The sequence below is a fragment of the Solanum dulcamara genome, chromosome 12 (assembly GCF_947179165.1).
Source record: "Solanum dulcamara chromosome 12, daSolDulc1.2, whole genome shotgun sequence".
Classification (NCBI taxonomy): Eukaryota; Viridiplantae; Streptophyta; class Magnoliopsida; order Solanales; family Solanaceae; genus Solanum; species Solanum dulcamara.
The window spans coordinates 49517107-49533998 of NC_077248.1; the positions used below are offsets into that span (position 1 = coordinate 49517107).

The 16892-nt window shown below is 37.9% G+C and overlaps 1 protein-coding gene across 8 annotated transcripts in view; it reads left to right on the plus strand.

The window, feature by feature from the left end:
• The first annotated feature begins 11777 nt into the window (after window positions 1–11777).
• The window catches only part of LOC129877316 (chromo domain protein LHP1-like), a 34498-nt gene continuing 29383 nt past the window's right edge, over window positions 11778–16892 (plus strand). For all 8 annotated transcript variants that reach the window (XR_008763515.1, XR_008763517.1, XR_008763516.1 and 5 more), the window contains exons 1-4: window positions 11778–12180; window positions 12280–12305; window positions 12405–12491; window positions 12706–13878. Coding sequence is in view for 1 of the 8 variants with exons in the window: in XM_055952803.1 (XP_055808778.1) it covers window positions 11875–12180; window positions 12280–12305; window positions 12405–12491; window positions 12706–13878 (1592 nt within the window). In the remaining 7 variants the exon portion in view is untranslated. The remainder of the gene's footprint in view (window positions 12181–12279; window positions 12306–12404; window positions 12492–12705; window positions 13879–16892) is intronic.

Consider the following 16892-nt stretch of genomic DNA (forward strand, 5'->3'; position numbering starts at 1 on the left):
CTATTTATGGGAAGTATTTTGGGCCTTAGCCTAGGTTTGACTAGTACTGACCTTAGAACTGCATGATTCAGACCTAATAGGTTTTAGTTTTGCTTGGTGTCATTTTGGTCAGCTTAGATCCCTGTAAAATGGTATAACAGACTTGAGTCTGATAGTTTGAGCCTTATCTAGGCAATGCACTTGCTCCGAAGATAGTTTGACCTTATTTCTTTGATTCTATAGTTTCATGAGTTACGTCGGTAACACAGATTTTATTCCGTGATTAGAGGTTAGTTGTGGATTCAGCCTCGAGAATTACATTGATTGGCTAAGTGTGGACATTATTCCATGGATATTATAATTATGGATCGATTGGTATTCCTTCAGCAGCTACATTGGCACTTTTGCCAGCATCCAAATTTATGCCCCGACCCCAACCTTATTGATATTTCAAAGAGCATCCGGATTCAAGCTTCTGCCTCGATCATTCGGATAATAATATAGGGCATCTAGTTGAAGGTCCGACCTCAGTTGCTTGGTATTTGCAATTGTTTACTTGAATACTTTTAGGGAGCATCCGGTGTGAGGTTCGGCCTCCATTCAATCAGATTCTATTAGCGTTGGTTGAGAATCTAGTTCGGTACACTCTGATTTTAAGTCCTTATATTAAGTTTTCTTTATACATAGCTATTCTATGTATTCATTAGGCTTATAGGGGTCTGTTTGAGTTTTTATTTAAACTTGCACGTGAGTTTACTTTCTGGGCTTATGGGGGTCCAGTTAGGTGTAGGTTAGTTTGTAGATTACTTCAGTTAGTCCTTTATACACTGTGTATATCTTATTATTACATTATAGCTTTCCTCTCTTGACATTTATTTTTTTCTACTTTTTCTTTTCATATTGCCTTTACTTTTCAAGTTCAATCGACCTATAATGTCTAGTGGGTACTTGTTGGTTTGGTAATCATACTACACTCTACATCTTTTTCATGATTCAGGTTCAAGCACCAGTGGCCAGCATTGATATCGAGCCTGCAGCAGTCTAATTCAGAGACGGGGTGAGCACATGGTCTTGTATATAATTTATGACTGCATTTGTATATATATTGACTTGTCTTTTGCATTTTGAGACAATGCAGTTTCTATGGTGCACTTTTAGGACTTGGACTCCTTTTGTTAGTGGCTCTGTACTTGTGACCTCCAGGTTTTGGGAGGGATCTTCTTCTTTATATACATATTTTGGGTTGCTTCTACTTATCTATTTTGTTTATATTAGGATTGCCTATTCTTGTTTACTTTCTGCCCTCAAACCCATTACTTGTTATTTTGGGTTATGGGTTGGCTTACCTGCTAGTGGGTAATAATAGGTGCCATCATGACTTGAGAAATTAGGTCGTTACAAGTTGGTCTCACTTGTACAAGGTAACATCAAGTAGAGTCCTACGGGTCAATGGGGAGACATCCGTGTCATATCTTTGGGAGGCTACAAGATGTCGTTAGGAAAATTTACTCTTTTGTCTCATTTTCATGCAGTATGTCTTATTAGTGTCTTGGAATCTTAGTTGTTTCACTCTTTCATAGGATTGATCGCACGTGAGGCACGGTGGCCAGGGTTGATATACCTATGCCCACAGACATAGCCCTAGCCAGAGGCAGTGGTAGACCTAGAGGTCATGCGAGGGTTGTAGTACCGGCCCATTATAGAAATTAGGCTTCTGAGCTTGAGGAAGAGCCACAAAAAGCCTATGTACCTCCATAACCGATGGGGTTGGGGCCATCCCAGCTACTATCCGCACCAGCTATCGGACTGGAGATCCAAGCTATACTCACCTAGATCTTGACAGTTATTGGTGGGATGAGATAGGCACCAACTCCAGCTCTAGCTCCATCCCCAGTACTACAGGGTGAGCCTACAGCAGTAACCCCAAAGGGCCACCCACTACCTGCTCATGTAACCGCACAGCCGTTTATAGATGACGGTGTCGTGCCACTATGTCAGCAAAAGATACTTGGGGTATTTCAGAGGCGTTCACCACCTGTGTTCACTGGATCGACTAGGAAGGGTGCTTCTATGAGTTCTTGACTACTTGCTGGGAGCATCTTCATTCCTTAGGCTTTGTAGAGTCGAGAGGAGCTGACTTTATAGCATATAAGTTATACAGGTCCGCCATATAGTGGTGGCACTCATACTTATAGTCTAGGCTAGTTGGGATGCATATTCTATCTTGGGATGAGTTTTCCAGGGGCTTTCTTGGCCTGATATATGTCACAGAGCATAGGGACAAGCTTTGTAACCATTTCTCTAGATTGGAGCAGGGCTTCATGAATTTCTCAAAGTATAAGATGAGGTTCCATGAGATATCCTGCTATGCCACCTTAATCCTATCCATGGAGGAGGAGAGAGTTTGTTGCTTTATATGTGACTTGAGGTACGGATTGATAGTTGATACAGAGCATCTGGCTTCAGCAGTTCATTCATTTCTTGATGTAGTTGACTACACCTGGTCCATGAAGCATATTCATCGCGATACCCAAAGGGGCAGAGGCAAGAAGGCCAAATAGAATGATAACTACAGTAGGCCCCGTTTCAAGTCTAGAGACTCTTATAATAGGCCCCGCCAGATATTTCACCAGGGTCAATCTAGCCGGCCTGTTCAGGCGGCATTACCTGCTTTTGAGGGCAGCCAAATTCAATAGGTTAGTCCTACTATGGGCCAAAGCTTGAGGGAATCAGACTCGCTCCCTTCCTACCATAGTCAGGTTATTATGGGTCGTTCAACTTCAGGGTATTATGACTATGGGTTACTTAATCATTAGTCTAGAGAGAGCCCCAAACGTGGGCGAGGGGCAATTATGCCATCTCCTCCAGTAGTTAGATCAGTGATAATAGTACCTTCTCTAGTTAAAGTTGGAGCTCCAGATCAGGATCATCGGGATTGTCGATAAGGTGCTAGAGGTGGAGCACGGGGAGGCATGTTGGGAGGTAGGTCAAATGCACCAGGTAGAGGTACATATGGCTATTTTTATGCAGCCTCAGCGAGGGTGGCCACTAAGGCATTCGATGATGTTATCAAAGGTACGCTCTTATTATGCCATCATCCTACTATAATTTTTTTATCTTGGATCCACCTTATCATATGTATCTATTATTTTTCTCCCCAATTGGGTATGAGGTCAAAGTCCTTCGCAGATTCGATTCATGTTTTAACCTGGTGGGTGAGTCTTTAGTAGTGGATCAGGTGTTGTGGACTTTCTTAGTTACCATCCAGGGTTATAATACTAGAGCTGACCTTATTTTTCTAGATATACTAGATTTTGATGTGATTCTGGGCATTGATTTCTTATCTCTTTATAATGTGGTCTTGGATTGCTATGCTAAGACTGTTACCTTAGCCATGTCTGGCATCATTCTGGTGTTGTGGTAGAGTGCCTACAATTACACACCAATAGGGATTATCTCTTTTGTGCGAGCTCAACGATTGGTTGCTTTGGGATGTCTAGCTTACTTGGCCTATGTACATACCGTTAGTAGAGATAGCCCTTCAGTTGACTTAGCCTCTGTGGTTAGAGATTTTATGGATGTGCTCCCTACGGACCTACATGGCCTTCCCCTATAGCCTAATATTGACTTTCCCAGGCGCTCGGCCTATTTCTATTCCATGTTATTGGATGGCACCTACAAAGCTTAAGGAGCTCAACGTTCATCTTAAAAACCTCCTGTGTAAGGGGTTCATCTGTCTGAGTGTATTGCTATGGGGCACTCATATTCTGTTTGTTAAGGAGAAGGATGGGACTATAAGGATGTGTATTGAATACAGGCAGTTGAACAAGGTGACGGTGAATAACCATTACCCCATGCCTCACGTTGATGACATGTTTGATCAACTTCAGGGTGCCATAGTGTTTTCTAAGATAGATTTGAGATTCGGTTACCATCAGCTGAGGATTAGGGAAGCAGACATCCCTAAGACCTTATTTAGGACTCGTTATGGCCACTATGTATTTCTTGTGATGTCTTTTGGGTTAACTAACGCCCCTGCCGCCTTCATGGACTTAATCACTCTTGTGTTTAGGACATACCTTGATTCTTTTTTCACTGTCTTCATTGATGACATTTTGATATACTTGTAAAGCCGTAGTGAGCATGAGAAGTATTTGAGGATAGTGCTCTAGACCTTAAGAGATCAATGACTTTATGCCAAGTTCTCAAAGTGCGAGTTTTGGCTTGAGTCTATAGCATTCTTGGGGCACCTGGTGTCCAAGGAAGGTATTATGATTAATTCAACGAAGATTGAGGCTATTTGAGATTGGGATAAGCCTATTTTTGTTACTGAAGTTCGCAACTTCGTAGGATTAGCGAGTTACTATAGACGCTTTGTTGAGAGCTTTTCTATTATTGCAGCCCCATAAACTTGATTGACTCATCAGGATATTCCATTTATGTGGTCGGAGGAGTGTGATAGGAGCTTTATAAGGCTTAAGGAGTTGCTTACTACTGAACCTATATTGATCTTCTAGTTGAGGATGAGGGCTTAAAGGTATATTATGACATAACTAGCATTGGTTTGGGGTGTGTATTGATGCAGCAGGGTTGGGTTATTGTTTATGCATCGAGGCAGCTTAAGTTGCATGAGCGGAACTACCCCACCCATGACTTAGAGTTGGCAGTGATAGTTTTCGCGCTTAAGGTTTAGAGGCACAACCTATATGGAATTCATTGTGAGATCTACATTGATCACATGAGCCTTCAGTACATTATGAGCCAGAGGGACCTTAATTCAAGGCAACATCGGTGGATTGAGCTCCTGAAGCACTACGACCTCTTTATTCTTTACCATCCGAGCAAGGCGAATGTAGTAGCGAATGCCTTTAGCCAGAAGGCGATGAGTATGGGTAGTCTAGCCTTTCTTTCTATTTTAGAGCAATCGTTGTCTTTGAACATCCAGCCCTTAGCTAATTGGATGATTTGTCTTGATATCTCAGATTCCAAATAGGTATTAGCCCATGTGAGGGTTTAGTCATCTTTGCTAGATCGGATCTGTGGTTGTCAGTTTGAGGATAAATCTTTGGTGTCACTCAGAGATAGGGTGTTGGCAGGTGATAATAGGCAGGCGACCTTAGATTCAGATGGAGTTTTGAGATTTGATGGTTTTTTGTGTGTTCCGAGAGGTTGGCTCATATCTACATTAGGGAGGTGATTCATCTTCATGGTGTGCCTATTTCTATCATTTTAGACCAAGGTTCACAGTTCAATTCCAACTTTTGGAAGGCTTTCCAAGAAGAGTTGGGCACCCGTATCCACCTTAGGACAACATTTCATCCAAAGACAGATGGTCAGTTAGAGCATACTATTCAGGTCCATGAGGATATGTTGGGGGCCTTTATTGTGGATTTTAGAGGTTAGTCAGACCAGTTGTTACCTTTGGCAGTTTGCGTACAACAACAACTATCATTCTAGTATTTAGATGGACCTATTTGATGCCTTGTATTGTAGGCGTTGTCGCTCTTCAATTGGTTGATTTGAGTCTACGGAGCCGATGACATGTGGTATAGACTTGCTTCAGAAGGGTTTAGATCAGGTGAGAGTATTTTAGGATAGGCTCAGGATGGCTCAGAGTAGACATCAGAGTTATGCGGATCATAGGCATCAACTATTGAGGTTTACAGTAGGTGACCCAGTATTTCTTCGAGTATCACCCATAAAGGGCGTGATGAGGTTTGGGAGGCAAGGCAAGCTTAGCCCTAGGTATGTAGTCAAAATGAGTATCACCCCATTTTGGAGCTTTTGAAACTTGAAAAGTGGACTTTAGTCAAAATATTAGGTTAAAATCATAATGGAACTCTGATGGTTTCATCAGCTTTGAGATGGCCAAATTATACTAGTAGCATGATTGGTTTGAGTATCGAGACATTCAGTACAAGTTTAGAGCGATTTGGCGTTGTAGCCTTTGAAATTTGGCCTAAGATTGACTTTTGTCAACAATTTTAGCAAATGCGCTCAGATGAATTTTTTTTCAATGCGGTTAGTTTCAGAATGTCGAGTTTGGTCTAGAACAACCCTTCATTCACTTTCTGATACTTTCGGTCTAATCTCGAGCTCCATTGTGAAAGTCGGCTAAAATGACACTTAGGTGTGGGACCCACTTTCAATCAAAATAATCTTGAATTGAAATTATGACTGCTCCATTGAGTCTGAAATGTCGAATTTAGTAGGGTAGCATATCTATTTTATTTTTATCAGGTTTCGAACGAATCTTTAGCACCTCATCGAAAATTTTAAAGTTGGCAAAAAACCCCCAGCTTTTCAGTTGATATATATAGCTAGTGCAGGCCTATTTCTACCTCATTTCACAGCTTCAAACCTTCATAACTCTCTCATTTCAAGTCCGATTTTAGTGAGTTAAAGGTCTATTTTGTGGGATTTTTGTAAGAAACACATTGGTGAGCTCGAAAACTAATTTGGGGTCTCCATTTGAGGTAAATTTTGTGAAATACCTGCTGACCCTTTTTGTGAGCTTGGCTTTGGTAATTTTTTAGACTTATTATCTCAGCCATTTTAGATCCGATTTTAGTGATTCTTGAGGCTATCTTGAGTGATTTTTTGAGGAGAACGCATTGTAGCATTTGAAATTCATGTTTAAAGTTTCATTAGAGGTAAGAATTATGTTTTAACTGCTATCATAGCTCATTTTCGAGCTCAATTTTTTAAAAATTTTGGAAGATGATTTCTTGGCCATTTTAGGTCCGAATTTAGTGATTTAAGAGCCTAGATTTGAGATATTTTGTGAGGATCATCGTGATATGGTTTTTTTCAATAGTAGGGCCTTCATTTCTAGTAATTTCTTGGTTATAGCTGTTGCCATGTCTCTTGAATGGTGATAAATTTGTGAAACTATTGCAAGTGTTTGTTTAGGTTGTTTCAAGTCTCGAATTATGTTCCATTTTAGAACACAAGTATGGAGTAGTGTTTAGGACCTGTTGACAGAGTCAATTCCAGAATTATCGGAGCGGATCCCATATTTTTGGTTTTTACTCCAAAATTGATATGTTTCTATTTTATGTGTCTTTAGTATCTAAACGGCCGTAACAATGTTGTGATTCTATTTTTGATAGCGTGATAGTGATCCGAGGTTGTTAGAAAGGAAAAAGCTCCAATGGAGTAGATTGGAGCATGCGTGTTCAGCCTATAGGTAGGCTACAACTTCTCTTCCTTTAGATTGAGCTTGAGAATGTGATTGCATGTTGATTAGTTGGAATTTGCGTTGGGTAGCTATTGAATTATGCATAGATGTTTAAAATTCATGTTTTAGGCATATTTCAGGGATTATCGGATAACTGTGAGCATGCCTTGTCCTATTATTTGATCCTCTATGCTATGTGGAATATTTGTACACTTGTTTAATATCTATTGGAAGTATTTTGGGCCTTATCCTATGTTTGACTAGTGCTTGCCTTAGAACTGCATGATTCAGATCCGATAGTATTATTTTTACCCCAACGTCATTTCGGCCGGCTTAGATCCCTATAGACTGGTATAGCAGACTTGAGTTTGATAGTTTTAGCCTTAGCTAGGCGATGCGCTTACTCCGATGATAATTTGACCTTATCTCTTTAATTCTAGAGTTTTGCGAGTTACGTCAGCAACAACGGTTTCATTCCGCAATTAGAGGTTAGTTGTGGATTCAGCCTCTAAATTATATTGATTGGCTAACTATGGACAACTTTCCATAGATGTTATGATTATAGATTGATTGTTACTCCATCAGCAGCTAAATTGGCATTACCGAGCATCTGAATTCATGCCCCGACCCCCGACCTTATTGATATTTCAAAGAGTATCCGGATTCAAGCTTCGACCTCAATCACTTGGATAATCATATAGAGCATCTAGTTGGAGGTCCAACCTCATTGTTTGGTGTTGCAGTTGGTTACTTGGATACGTTTGGGGAGCATCCAGTGTGAGGTTCAGCCTCCGTTCAGTTAGATTCTACTGGTGTTGGTTAAGGTTTTGGTTCGGTACACTTTGGTTTTGAGTCCTTAGATTCAATTCTCTTTAATCATAACTATTCTGTGTACTCGTCTGGCTTATGAGGGTCTGTTTTTTTAAAAAAAAATATTTGCATACGAATTTACTTTCTAGGCTTATGTGGGTCCAGTTTGGTGTAGTTTAGTTTGTAGATTACTTCAGTTAATCCTTTATACACTCGTGGGCATCTTATTATTACATTATAGCTTTTAGCTCTTGACCTTTGTTTTGTTCTACTTCTTCTTTTCATATTACCTTTATTTTTCAAGATCAGTCGGTCTATGATGCCTATTGGGTACCTTTTAGTTTGGTAATCATACTACACTCTGTATTTTTTTGTGATTCGAGTTCGAGCACCAGTGGCCAGCATTGATATCGAGCCTGCAGTAGTCAGATCTGGAGATTGGGTGAGCACATGGTACTATTTCATTATGTATCTGTATATATTGGCTAGTCTTTTGCATTTTGAGATAGTCAAGTTTCTGTGGTACACTTTTTAGACTTGTACTCATTTTGTTAGTGGCTCTGTACTTGTGACTTCCAGGTTCTGGGAGAGATCTTCTCTTGTATGTATATGTTTTGGGTTGCTTCCACTTATCTATTTTGTTTATCTTAGAATTGCCTATTTTTATTTAGTTTCTGTCCTCAAACCCATTACTTGTCCTTTTGGCTTATGAGTTGGCTTACCTACTGATGGGTTATAGTAGGTGTCATCATGACTCAAGAAATCGGATTGTGAAAATTACGTAGCCAGCATAGGATATGATCGTACCATTGGTTTGGGTGACTCCTCATTTCAGTTCTTGATAAGGACTTTATATGGATTTATGAGTTGAGCTTGTGTCTCTTATCCTGGGAAGGTAATGGACGGCTCTGGCAACGTGACCGGTACATTATATCATCACGAGGCTCATAGTGATGGTTGTTGGTTAAAGACTCCCCAAGAAGAGAAAATACTATTTTTATTTAGAGTTGCATTTATTGCCTTATTTTAAATGTAATGCCTTGATATTTCATTATACTTACATGCTTTATATTCATATTCAGTCGAGTTATTTTCAGTATTTCTTGTATGAGTATTTAGTTAAGTTATTTACCTATTCAACCATTTTACATACCGTACATTTCATGTATTGACTTCTTTCGAAAATGATGCAGATACATGTGTTAGAGATCATCATCAGGTGATTCATTTACGATCAAACTTCGTCATCTTTTGGTGAGACCTCCTTGCTTTCAGAGGACTCCTTTACAGTTATTCCTTTTCAGTATTTGTAGTTCAATTGAGGTAACCGTGGGGTTTGTCCCGATATCTATTCATAGTCATTTAGAGGCTTCATAAGCAGAGTAAAGGGTCAGTTCAATATTTCAGTATTATGTCTAAATATTGATTTACTTATATTCAGACAAATTTATGAGTTTACTTTTCAGTATTTAGTTGATCACCTCTTTTAAAAGCTTTTGCTATCAAGTTAAGTCTTTCGCTAAGTAGTCAGTCAGGCCAAGGGTTCGCTTGTGACCAACAATGGTTTAGGACTACCAGCTACGCCTAGGGTGTACACTCGAGGCGTGAGACATATATTTTAGGACTCCTTAATTATTAATTTTCCTAATACCTCTTATCATATATTTTTCTCTTACTATGTTTTAGAATTCTTATTTTTAAAATATATTTTTCTCTTATCATATGTTTAGGACTCCTTAATTTTAAATATTATAAAGACAATTGATAATTTGAGAAAAATAGTGACAATTTTATTTATTGTAGAGTCTTCTAATGAAAAGTAAACAGTCCTATCAACATTTCTAAAGGCTTTCTTATATTTAATATAATATAGATAAATTATGTTCATTTATAAATCAATAAATACACAATATAGTGTACTAAACTATTCATATTTAATAAATATCTCTTGAAAATAGAACACTACTAAGAAAATTGAGTAAAAGAGTACAATTGAAAAAACATACTTTTATTTTGAATTCTTAAGATGACATTTATTTTGAAACAATTTATTTTTACTAAAGAAGGACAAAGGTGTGTTTGGTTCCTATGTTTGGTTGGTCAAAATGTTTGAAAAATATTTTTTCATTTCCATCCCATTCCACCTTCATACTGTTTTGCTATATAACATATAAATATTCTTGAGATAACATTTTCTTATTTACTTATCAAACACTAGAAAATAAGTAAGAAACCAACTTATTTTTCAAAATAATATTTTTTAGAAAATCATTCTCCATGAAAAACATTTTCCTTCATACCAAACACATTTTATTTTGAGAGGGAGGGACTAATAATTTTATGCACAGAGATAACACTGCATTTAAGAAGTGATCGGAAAAGTTCTAATCACTTATTAAATGCTAATATTTATTAAAGGCGAAATCCATCGGTGACCTCTTAAAGTTGACACTAACTTTCACTTAGACACCTAAATCAGGAGATGTTTATTTTAGACACCTCAAGTAAGGGTTGAATGTGTCATCTTGACACTTTTTTGACAATCACCAAAATATATTAGGTGTGTGTAATACACTCGTCTGACGTGTCAAAAGTAGCGAATTAAATAAAGACACGTGACATATATATATCAAAAATAATTATCAAACAATGACCAATAATTTGATGACACGTGACATTTTTTTATCTAAAAAAACTAAAAATTAACAACTATTAACCCCACCCACCCTGCCGTCATCTTCTCCAACCCCACCCACCCCAACCCCAACCCCTCCCTCACCCCACCACCATCTTCTCCAACCCCACCCACCCCAACCCTTCCCCCACCCCACCAGATCTTCTTCTCCTCCAACACCCACCCAACACTATCCATATCATCTAAAGAGAAAAATATGGAGCTATAATGACAAATAAAAATATAAATCAAATTGGATTAAAAAATCCGATGAACCTCCATTTTTTCGGCAAGATTATACAAATCTAAAATTACTCACTAATTAACCTCCACACCCACACCCTATCAGTGGTCTTCCAACACCACTGACCCCACCGTCATCTTTTCCAAAATTGATATGCTTCGTTGTTCGAGTTTTTTTTTTGGAAGATGGTTAAGTCGCCGAAAAATCTTGACAGAAATCAGGGCATAAAAAATAAACTTAAGAATTTAAAAGTAACAAGAACTAGTGAGCACAGTCGCTTTCTGTTTGATGCAAAACTGATGGATACATGTAACAATATTAAAAAATGATGAAGAAGAAGAACACAAAAAAATAAAAATTAAAAAAAAACTTCTACGCGCCTCAAATAGGTTGAAAACACACGAGGTACCAACTGTTTAAAAAGTGTCAAGATGACACATTCGACCCTTATTTGAGGTGTCTAAAATGAACATTTTCTGATTTAGGTATTTAAGTAAAAGTTGGTGCCAACTTTAAGGCGCCCCGCCTTTATTAAAAGATCACTAACTAATGTAATGTGGTTAAATCATAAAGGAGTTCCCACATAATAAAAAGAACATCCCAAATTAGCGTTCACACTGGTATTTACAACTTTTTATTAAATTCAAGTATTTACTTTTTTCAGAATTTCCTCTCCCCTTGCAATTTTTTCTTTCTTTCTGGATGCATGAATAAATAATACAAAGTGAGTCAAAAACAAATATATTTTCATTAATGGAAATTTAATAAAGTAGACATATATTTTTAAAAGTTGACTTGTATTAATTATGGTTGGTAAATTATAATTCACATTCACCCCCTTTTTTCTCACCTGGATTTTAAAAATTTGTGAGTAGAATAGTTTGAACTTATCTGTCAAAAAAGGACTTATTACTCTCCCTCCTCTCTCTCTCTCTCTCTCTCTATCTATCTATACACACACATAGAGAAAACAGAACAGTGACAGCTATGAAAGGAGGGAAAAACAAGAATTCCGGTTTGCTATCAGATACAGAGACGACACCACCACCACCACCCACACCACCTTCTGATTCCGTCGCCGGCGACAATGGTGTGAATTCTGAGAAGCCTTCCAAAGTTGAGGAGAAAGAAAGAGATGTGGGTGCTGAAGGGGCTGACAAGGAAGAAAAGGATGAAGAAGATGTGGGAATCCAAGAAGGGGAGGCTGAAGAGGAATTGGCTGATGCTGAAAAACCCAAACTTGCTGAAGGATTTTATGAGATTGAGACCGTAAGAAGAAAGAGGATTCGAAAGGTTAGTTTCATTGGTTTGGTTTGATAAATATTTTCATTTGAACCATTTTTATCCTGACTTCAATTGCTTATGGATTTGCAAATGCTGTGGAAACCAAAGGGAAAAATTCAATATCTAATCAAATGGTAAGTCATGTATCAAGTTGCTTCCCATTTTCCATTTTTTGAATTTTTCAAGACCATGACTTTTGCTCGATTGATGGAAAAGATTCTGTTTTTCTACAGGCGAGGCTGGCCGGAGTCTGCAAACACATGGGAACCTGTGGAGAATCTAATGACGTGCTACGATGTTATCGATGCATTCGAAGAGAGGTGTTCCTTTTACTGCCACATTATTTGTCTATTTGTGGTCGGGCCCTTCCCCGGACCCTGCGCATAGCGGGAGCTTAAGTGCACCGAGCTGCCCTTTTTACACTTTTTACTTTGATGAGTATACTAGTTAGCACTTGCTGCTTTGATTGGAGTATGGGATGTTGAATATCGGGCATGATTTTCTTATTTGTTGTGCTTTCTTTGCCTTTTGAAGCTTGCAATCAGGGAAACAGCGATCTACACGTAAGCGTAAGCGAACTCATGGGGTTACTCACTTTCAAATCAAAAGAAAACAGCAGCACCAACAACAACATTCCCCTGCAGATGCTGCAGATAATGTGCCTGCAGTGAAGGTTAGGATCAGTGAGGAACCTGTGCCTTCACCTCCTCTGGCTAGCTTGAATGTGATTGATCATGTGGATAGAAATGGTAGTGCTTTGAATTATATCGAAGTGGATGAAGTGGCTAATGACAATGATTTAATGTTGGATTCCTCTGTAAAAGAAATTGAAGGGCAAAACGAATTGCATTTTAAGCTTAGTGAACTACAGGGAGTGATGGAAACAAAAGAGGCCTCTATGGAAAATGGAGTGATGTCATCAAAAGAGACCTCTGTGGAAAATGGATTGATGGCAACAAAAGATACCTCTGTGGAAAATGGAGTGATGGCAACAAAAGAGATCTCTGTGGAAAAGGGAGTGATGGCAACAACAGAGACCTCTGTGGAAAAGGGAGTGATGGCACCAAAAGATACCTCTGTGGAAAAGGGAGTGATGACAACAAGAGAAGCCTCTGTGGAAAAAGGAGTGATGACAACAAGAGAGACTTCTGTGGGAAAGGGAGTGTTGGAAACAACAGAGACCTCCGTGGAAAAGGGAGTGATGGCAACAAGAGAGACCTCTGTGGGAAAGGGAGTGATGGCAACAACAGAGACCTCTGTGGAAAAGGGAGTGATGGCAACAAGAGAGACCTCTGTGGAAAAGGGAGTGATGATAACAAGAGAGACCTCTGTAGATAGATCCGACAATGGCTTCACAAGTGGATTTTCAACGGCCAATGGAACAGAATCACTTCAATCTGGTCGCTACACAGGAGCTAAAAAGAGGAAGTCTGCTTCTGTTCGGAGATTTAAACAGCAAGCTACTTCTGGTGTAGTGAAGGATCTCGAAGATGCTTTAGCAAATGCTACCAGTGGCCCTTTGAATGCATTCATGGAGGAAGAAATGTACAATCATGGACTTGTGGGCAATGCTTTGAGTTGTAATAATAAGTGTGATCAGTTCAATGATACATATGCCATAACAGAAATTATCAGGGCCTTGGGCTATTTACCACCTAATACAGAAAATGGCTTGCAGGATGTGTCTGTGACCTTTCTAGCTAAGAGGTCTGTGACTTCTAACCTACTTGTTTTAAATCACATTTGTCTTCGTGTCTGTTTATGTTTCTATGCCACTCAGATGCAAAGAATCTTAGCTTCACCTTTTAGGTAGAGAGAAATTAGTGAACTTCTTTCAAACGAACAACAGACATGTGCTGCAGATTAAATTTTTGTTACTCACTTATCATACTTCAGTTATTCTTGGATGTAACTATTGTCTAATTGCTATTTGTATGATTAATTGTCTTTTCTTGATTATAATGTATCTATCAGTGTCTGAAATTGTCTTGTTTGGTGTCTGTTGGCTTTCAACATAAGAGAAAATTATTATTGAATTCGTGTATTTATGTTATTACACTGAGTCCTATTTATAAACAATACATTACAATCCTTATCCAAGTAGGATTATATATACTATTCGTGTTCCTATTCTAATTTTAACACTCCCCCGTCAAGCTGGTGCATTCAAGCCATATGTACCGAGCTTGTTATAGATGTAAATAATTCGAGGACAAATGAGGTACTTGGTGAAGACATCCGCAAGCTGATCGCTCGAATTCACAATTTTGTATCTATATCTCCCAAGGGTATCTTTTCTTTGACAAAGTGATAGTTAGTCTCAATATACTTAGTCCTTTCATGAAATACCGAATATTTGATGCGATATAAAGGACCGCTTGGTTATCATAGACAAGTTCTATTTGATCGATTTCTCCAAATTTTAGTTCTCTCAGCAACTGCTTAATCCAAACTAGCGCACAAGTTGCTACAACCATTAATTGATATTGTTCTTTTGCACTAGATCGAGCATCCGCACTCTGTTTCTTACTTTTCTAGGACACCAAATTAGTTCCTACTAAAACACAATATCTAGATGTAGAACGTTTATCAAAGGGTGATCCTGCCCAGTCAGTGTCTGTATATCTAATGATATGCTCATGACCTCAATCCTCGAAGAATAGTCCTGTACCTAGAGTTGACTTATATATCGCAGAATACGAGCAACTACATTGTATTGACTATCAGAGGAGAGAGTCATAAACTGACTTACAACACTCACAAAAAAGGAGATGTCAGGTCTAGTCACTGTGAAATTATTCAACTTTCCAACTAGCTGTCTAGGCGTTTTTGGACTGTTGTTACTCCCCCTGTCCGGAAAGGATTTTAGTAATCGGATCCACAGGAGTATCAATGGGTCTACATCCCATTGTCTCCGCAAGAATGTCTAAAGTATACTTGCATTGCAAAATAACAATACTTGATCTGGATTGAGCAACCTCAATACCTATAAAATTCTTAAGTATGTCGAGGTCTTTAGTTTGGAAATGTTGAAAGAGATGTTGCTTCAAATTAGCGATACCATCCTAATCATTGATGGTGATACCGATATTGTCAATATAAACTACCAAATAAGTACACAGATTTGGTGCGGAATATCATAAAACACAGAGTTACCAACTCCACTATGAGTCATGTCGAACTCCTGAATTACTATGCTAAACTTCCAACCCAAGCTCGAGAAGACTGTTTCAAACCATAAAGTGACCTACACAATCGACATACAAGACTACTAGATTCTTCGTGAGCAATAAAACTAGGTGGTTGCTTCGTATAAACTTGTTCCTCAAGATCACCGTGGAGAAAAAACACTCCTAATATCCAACTAATGAAGAGGCCAATGGTGAAGGACAATCATAGAATGAAAAAGGCACACGTATGCTATTTTAGCCATACGAGAGAGTTTTTATTGAAATTTGTTTTTAGTTACTGCAGTAAATTTTAGTCTAATAAGTTTCTTAAGTTTAGAATAATTTGAATTTTAAATTTCTATTGTATAGATTGGTTTGTTGAGATATTTTAGTTTGTTTTGAATTTCAAATTATGCAGATTTTTTGTTGTAAGTTGGCTATTTAAAGTCCTCTTATGCTTAATAAAAGTATTGAGAGACATTTGTCAACCAATACTTTCAATCTTTTTGCTACCCCTTCTTTAAAAAAAACTCAATTGTGGTATCAAGAGCCTCATTGATTTTACAGAATCTGTGAGTTCCTCTAAAGAACTGTTTTCAATCCATTTTTAACTCGCAAGGGTTATTTTTCAACCCATTTTAACCGGTTAAGGCCATTTTTAACCCGCCAGGGCCATTTTTAGTCCGTTAGGGTTATTTTCAACTTGTGCTTTTCTCAACGCACAAATTATTTTCAACAAATTTAAACCTATTTTAAAAAAGATGGCAAGTAGCAGTCTCTCTTGCAATGCCCCAATAATTTTCACTGGCGAAAACTATTAGAATTGGTCAGTGAAAATGAAATCGTATTTGAAACACATGCTTTATGTGATGTTGTGATGGAAAAAAAATCCTTACAATAACATCTTGCGAATCCTACAATAGTCCAGATTAAAGCACTTTCAAAAGAGCTTCTAGACGCAACAAGGTTATTGAAGGCATTTTTTAAGCACAACACTAGAAGAAGAAAAAGAAGAACAAGATAAATCAATATAAAAAAAGTTGTGCAAGTTTAAAAACAATCAAAAGGTTCCATTAGCACAAACTCTCAAAGAAAAAATTGAGGACGAGCAGCTTCTTAAAATTGCAGTAACTAAATCAAAGTGGGAGTGTTGAAATTTGCTTTTAGTTATTGCAGTAATTTTTTGTCTAATAAATTTTTTTAAGTTTAGAATAATTTGAATTTTAAATTTCTATTAGATAGATTAACTTGTTAAGATATTTAGTTTGTTTTGAATTTCAAATTATGCATATTTTTTGTTATAAGTTGGCTATTTAAAGTCTTTTATGCTTAACAAAAATATTGAGAGACATTTGTCAACCAATACTTTCAATCTTTTTGCCGCCATATCTTTTAAAAAAAACCAACAGTATCACTGTAATCCAGCCGAAATATCTGAGTATACCCTTTGGCAAAAGTGAATCTGAAATAGAGATAAAACACTGTTGAAAAACTTAGATCGGCCAGAAATAGGGCAGCGGTTGCCAGAAAAGTGATTTCCTTGTAGAAAAG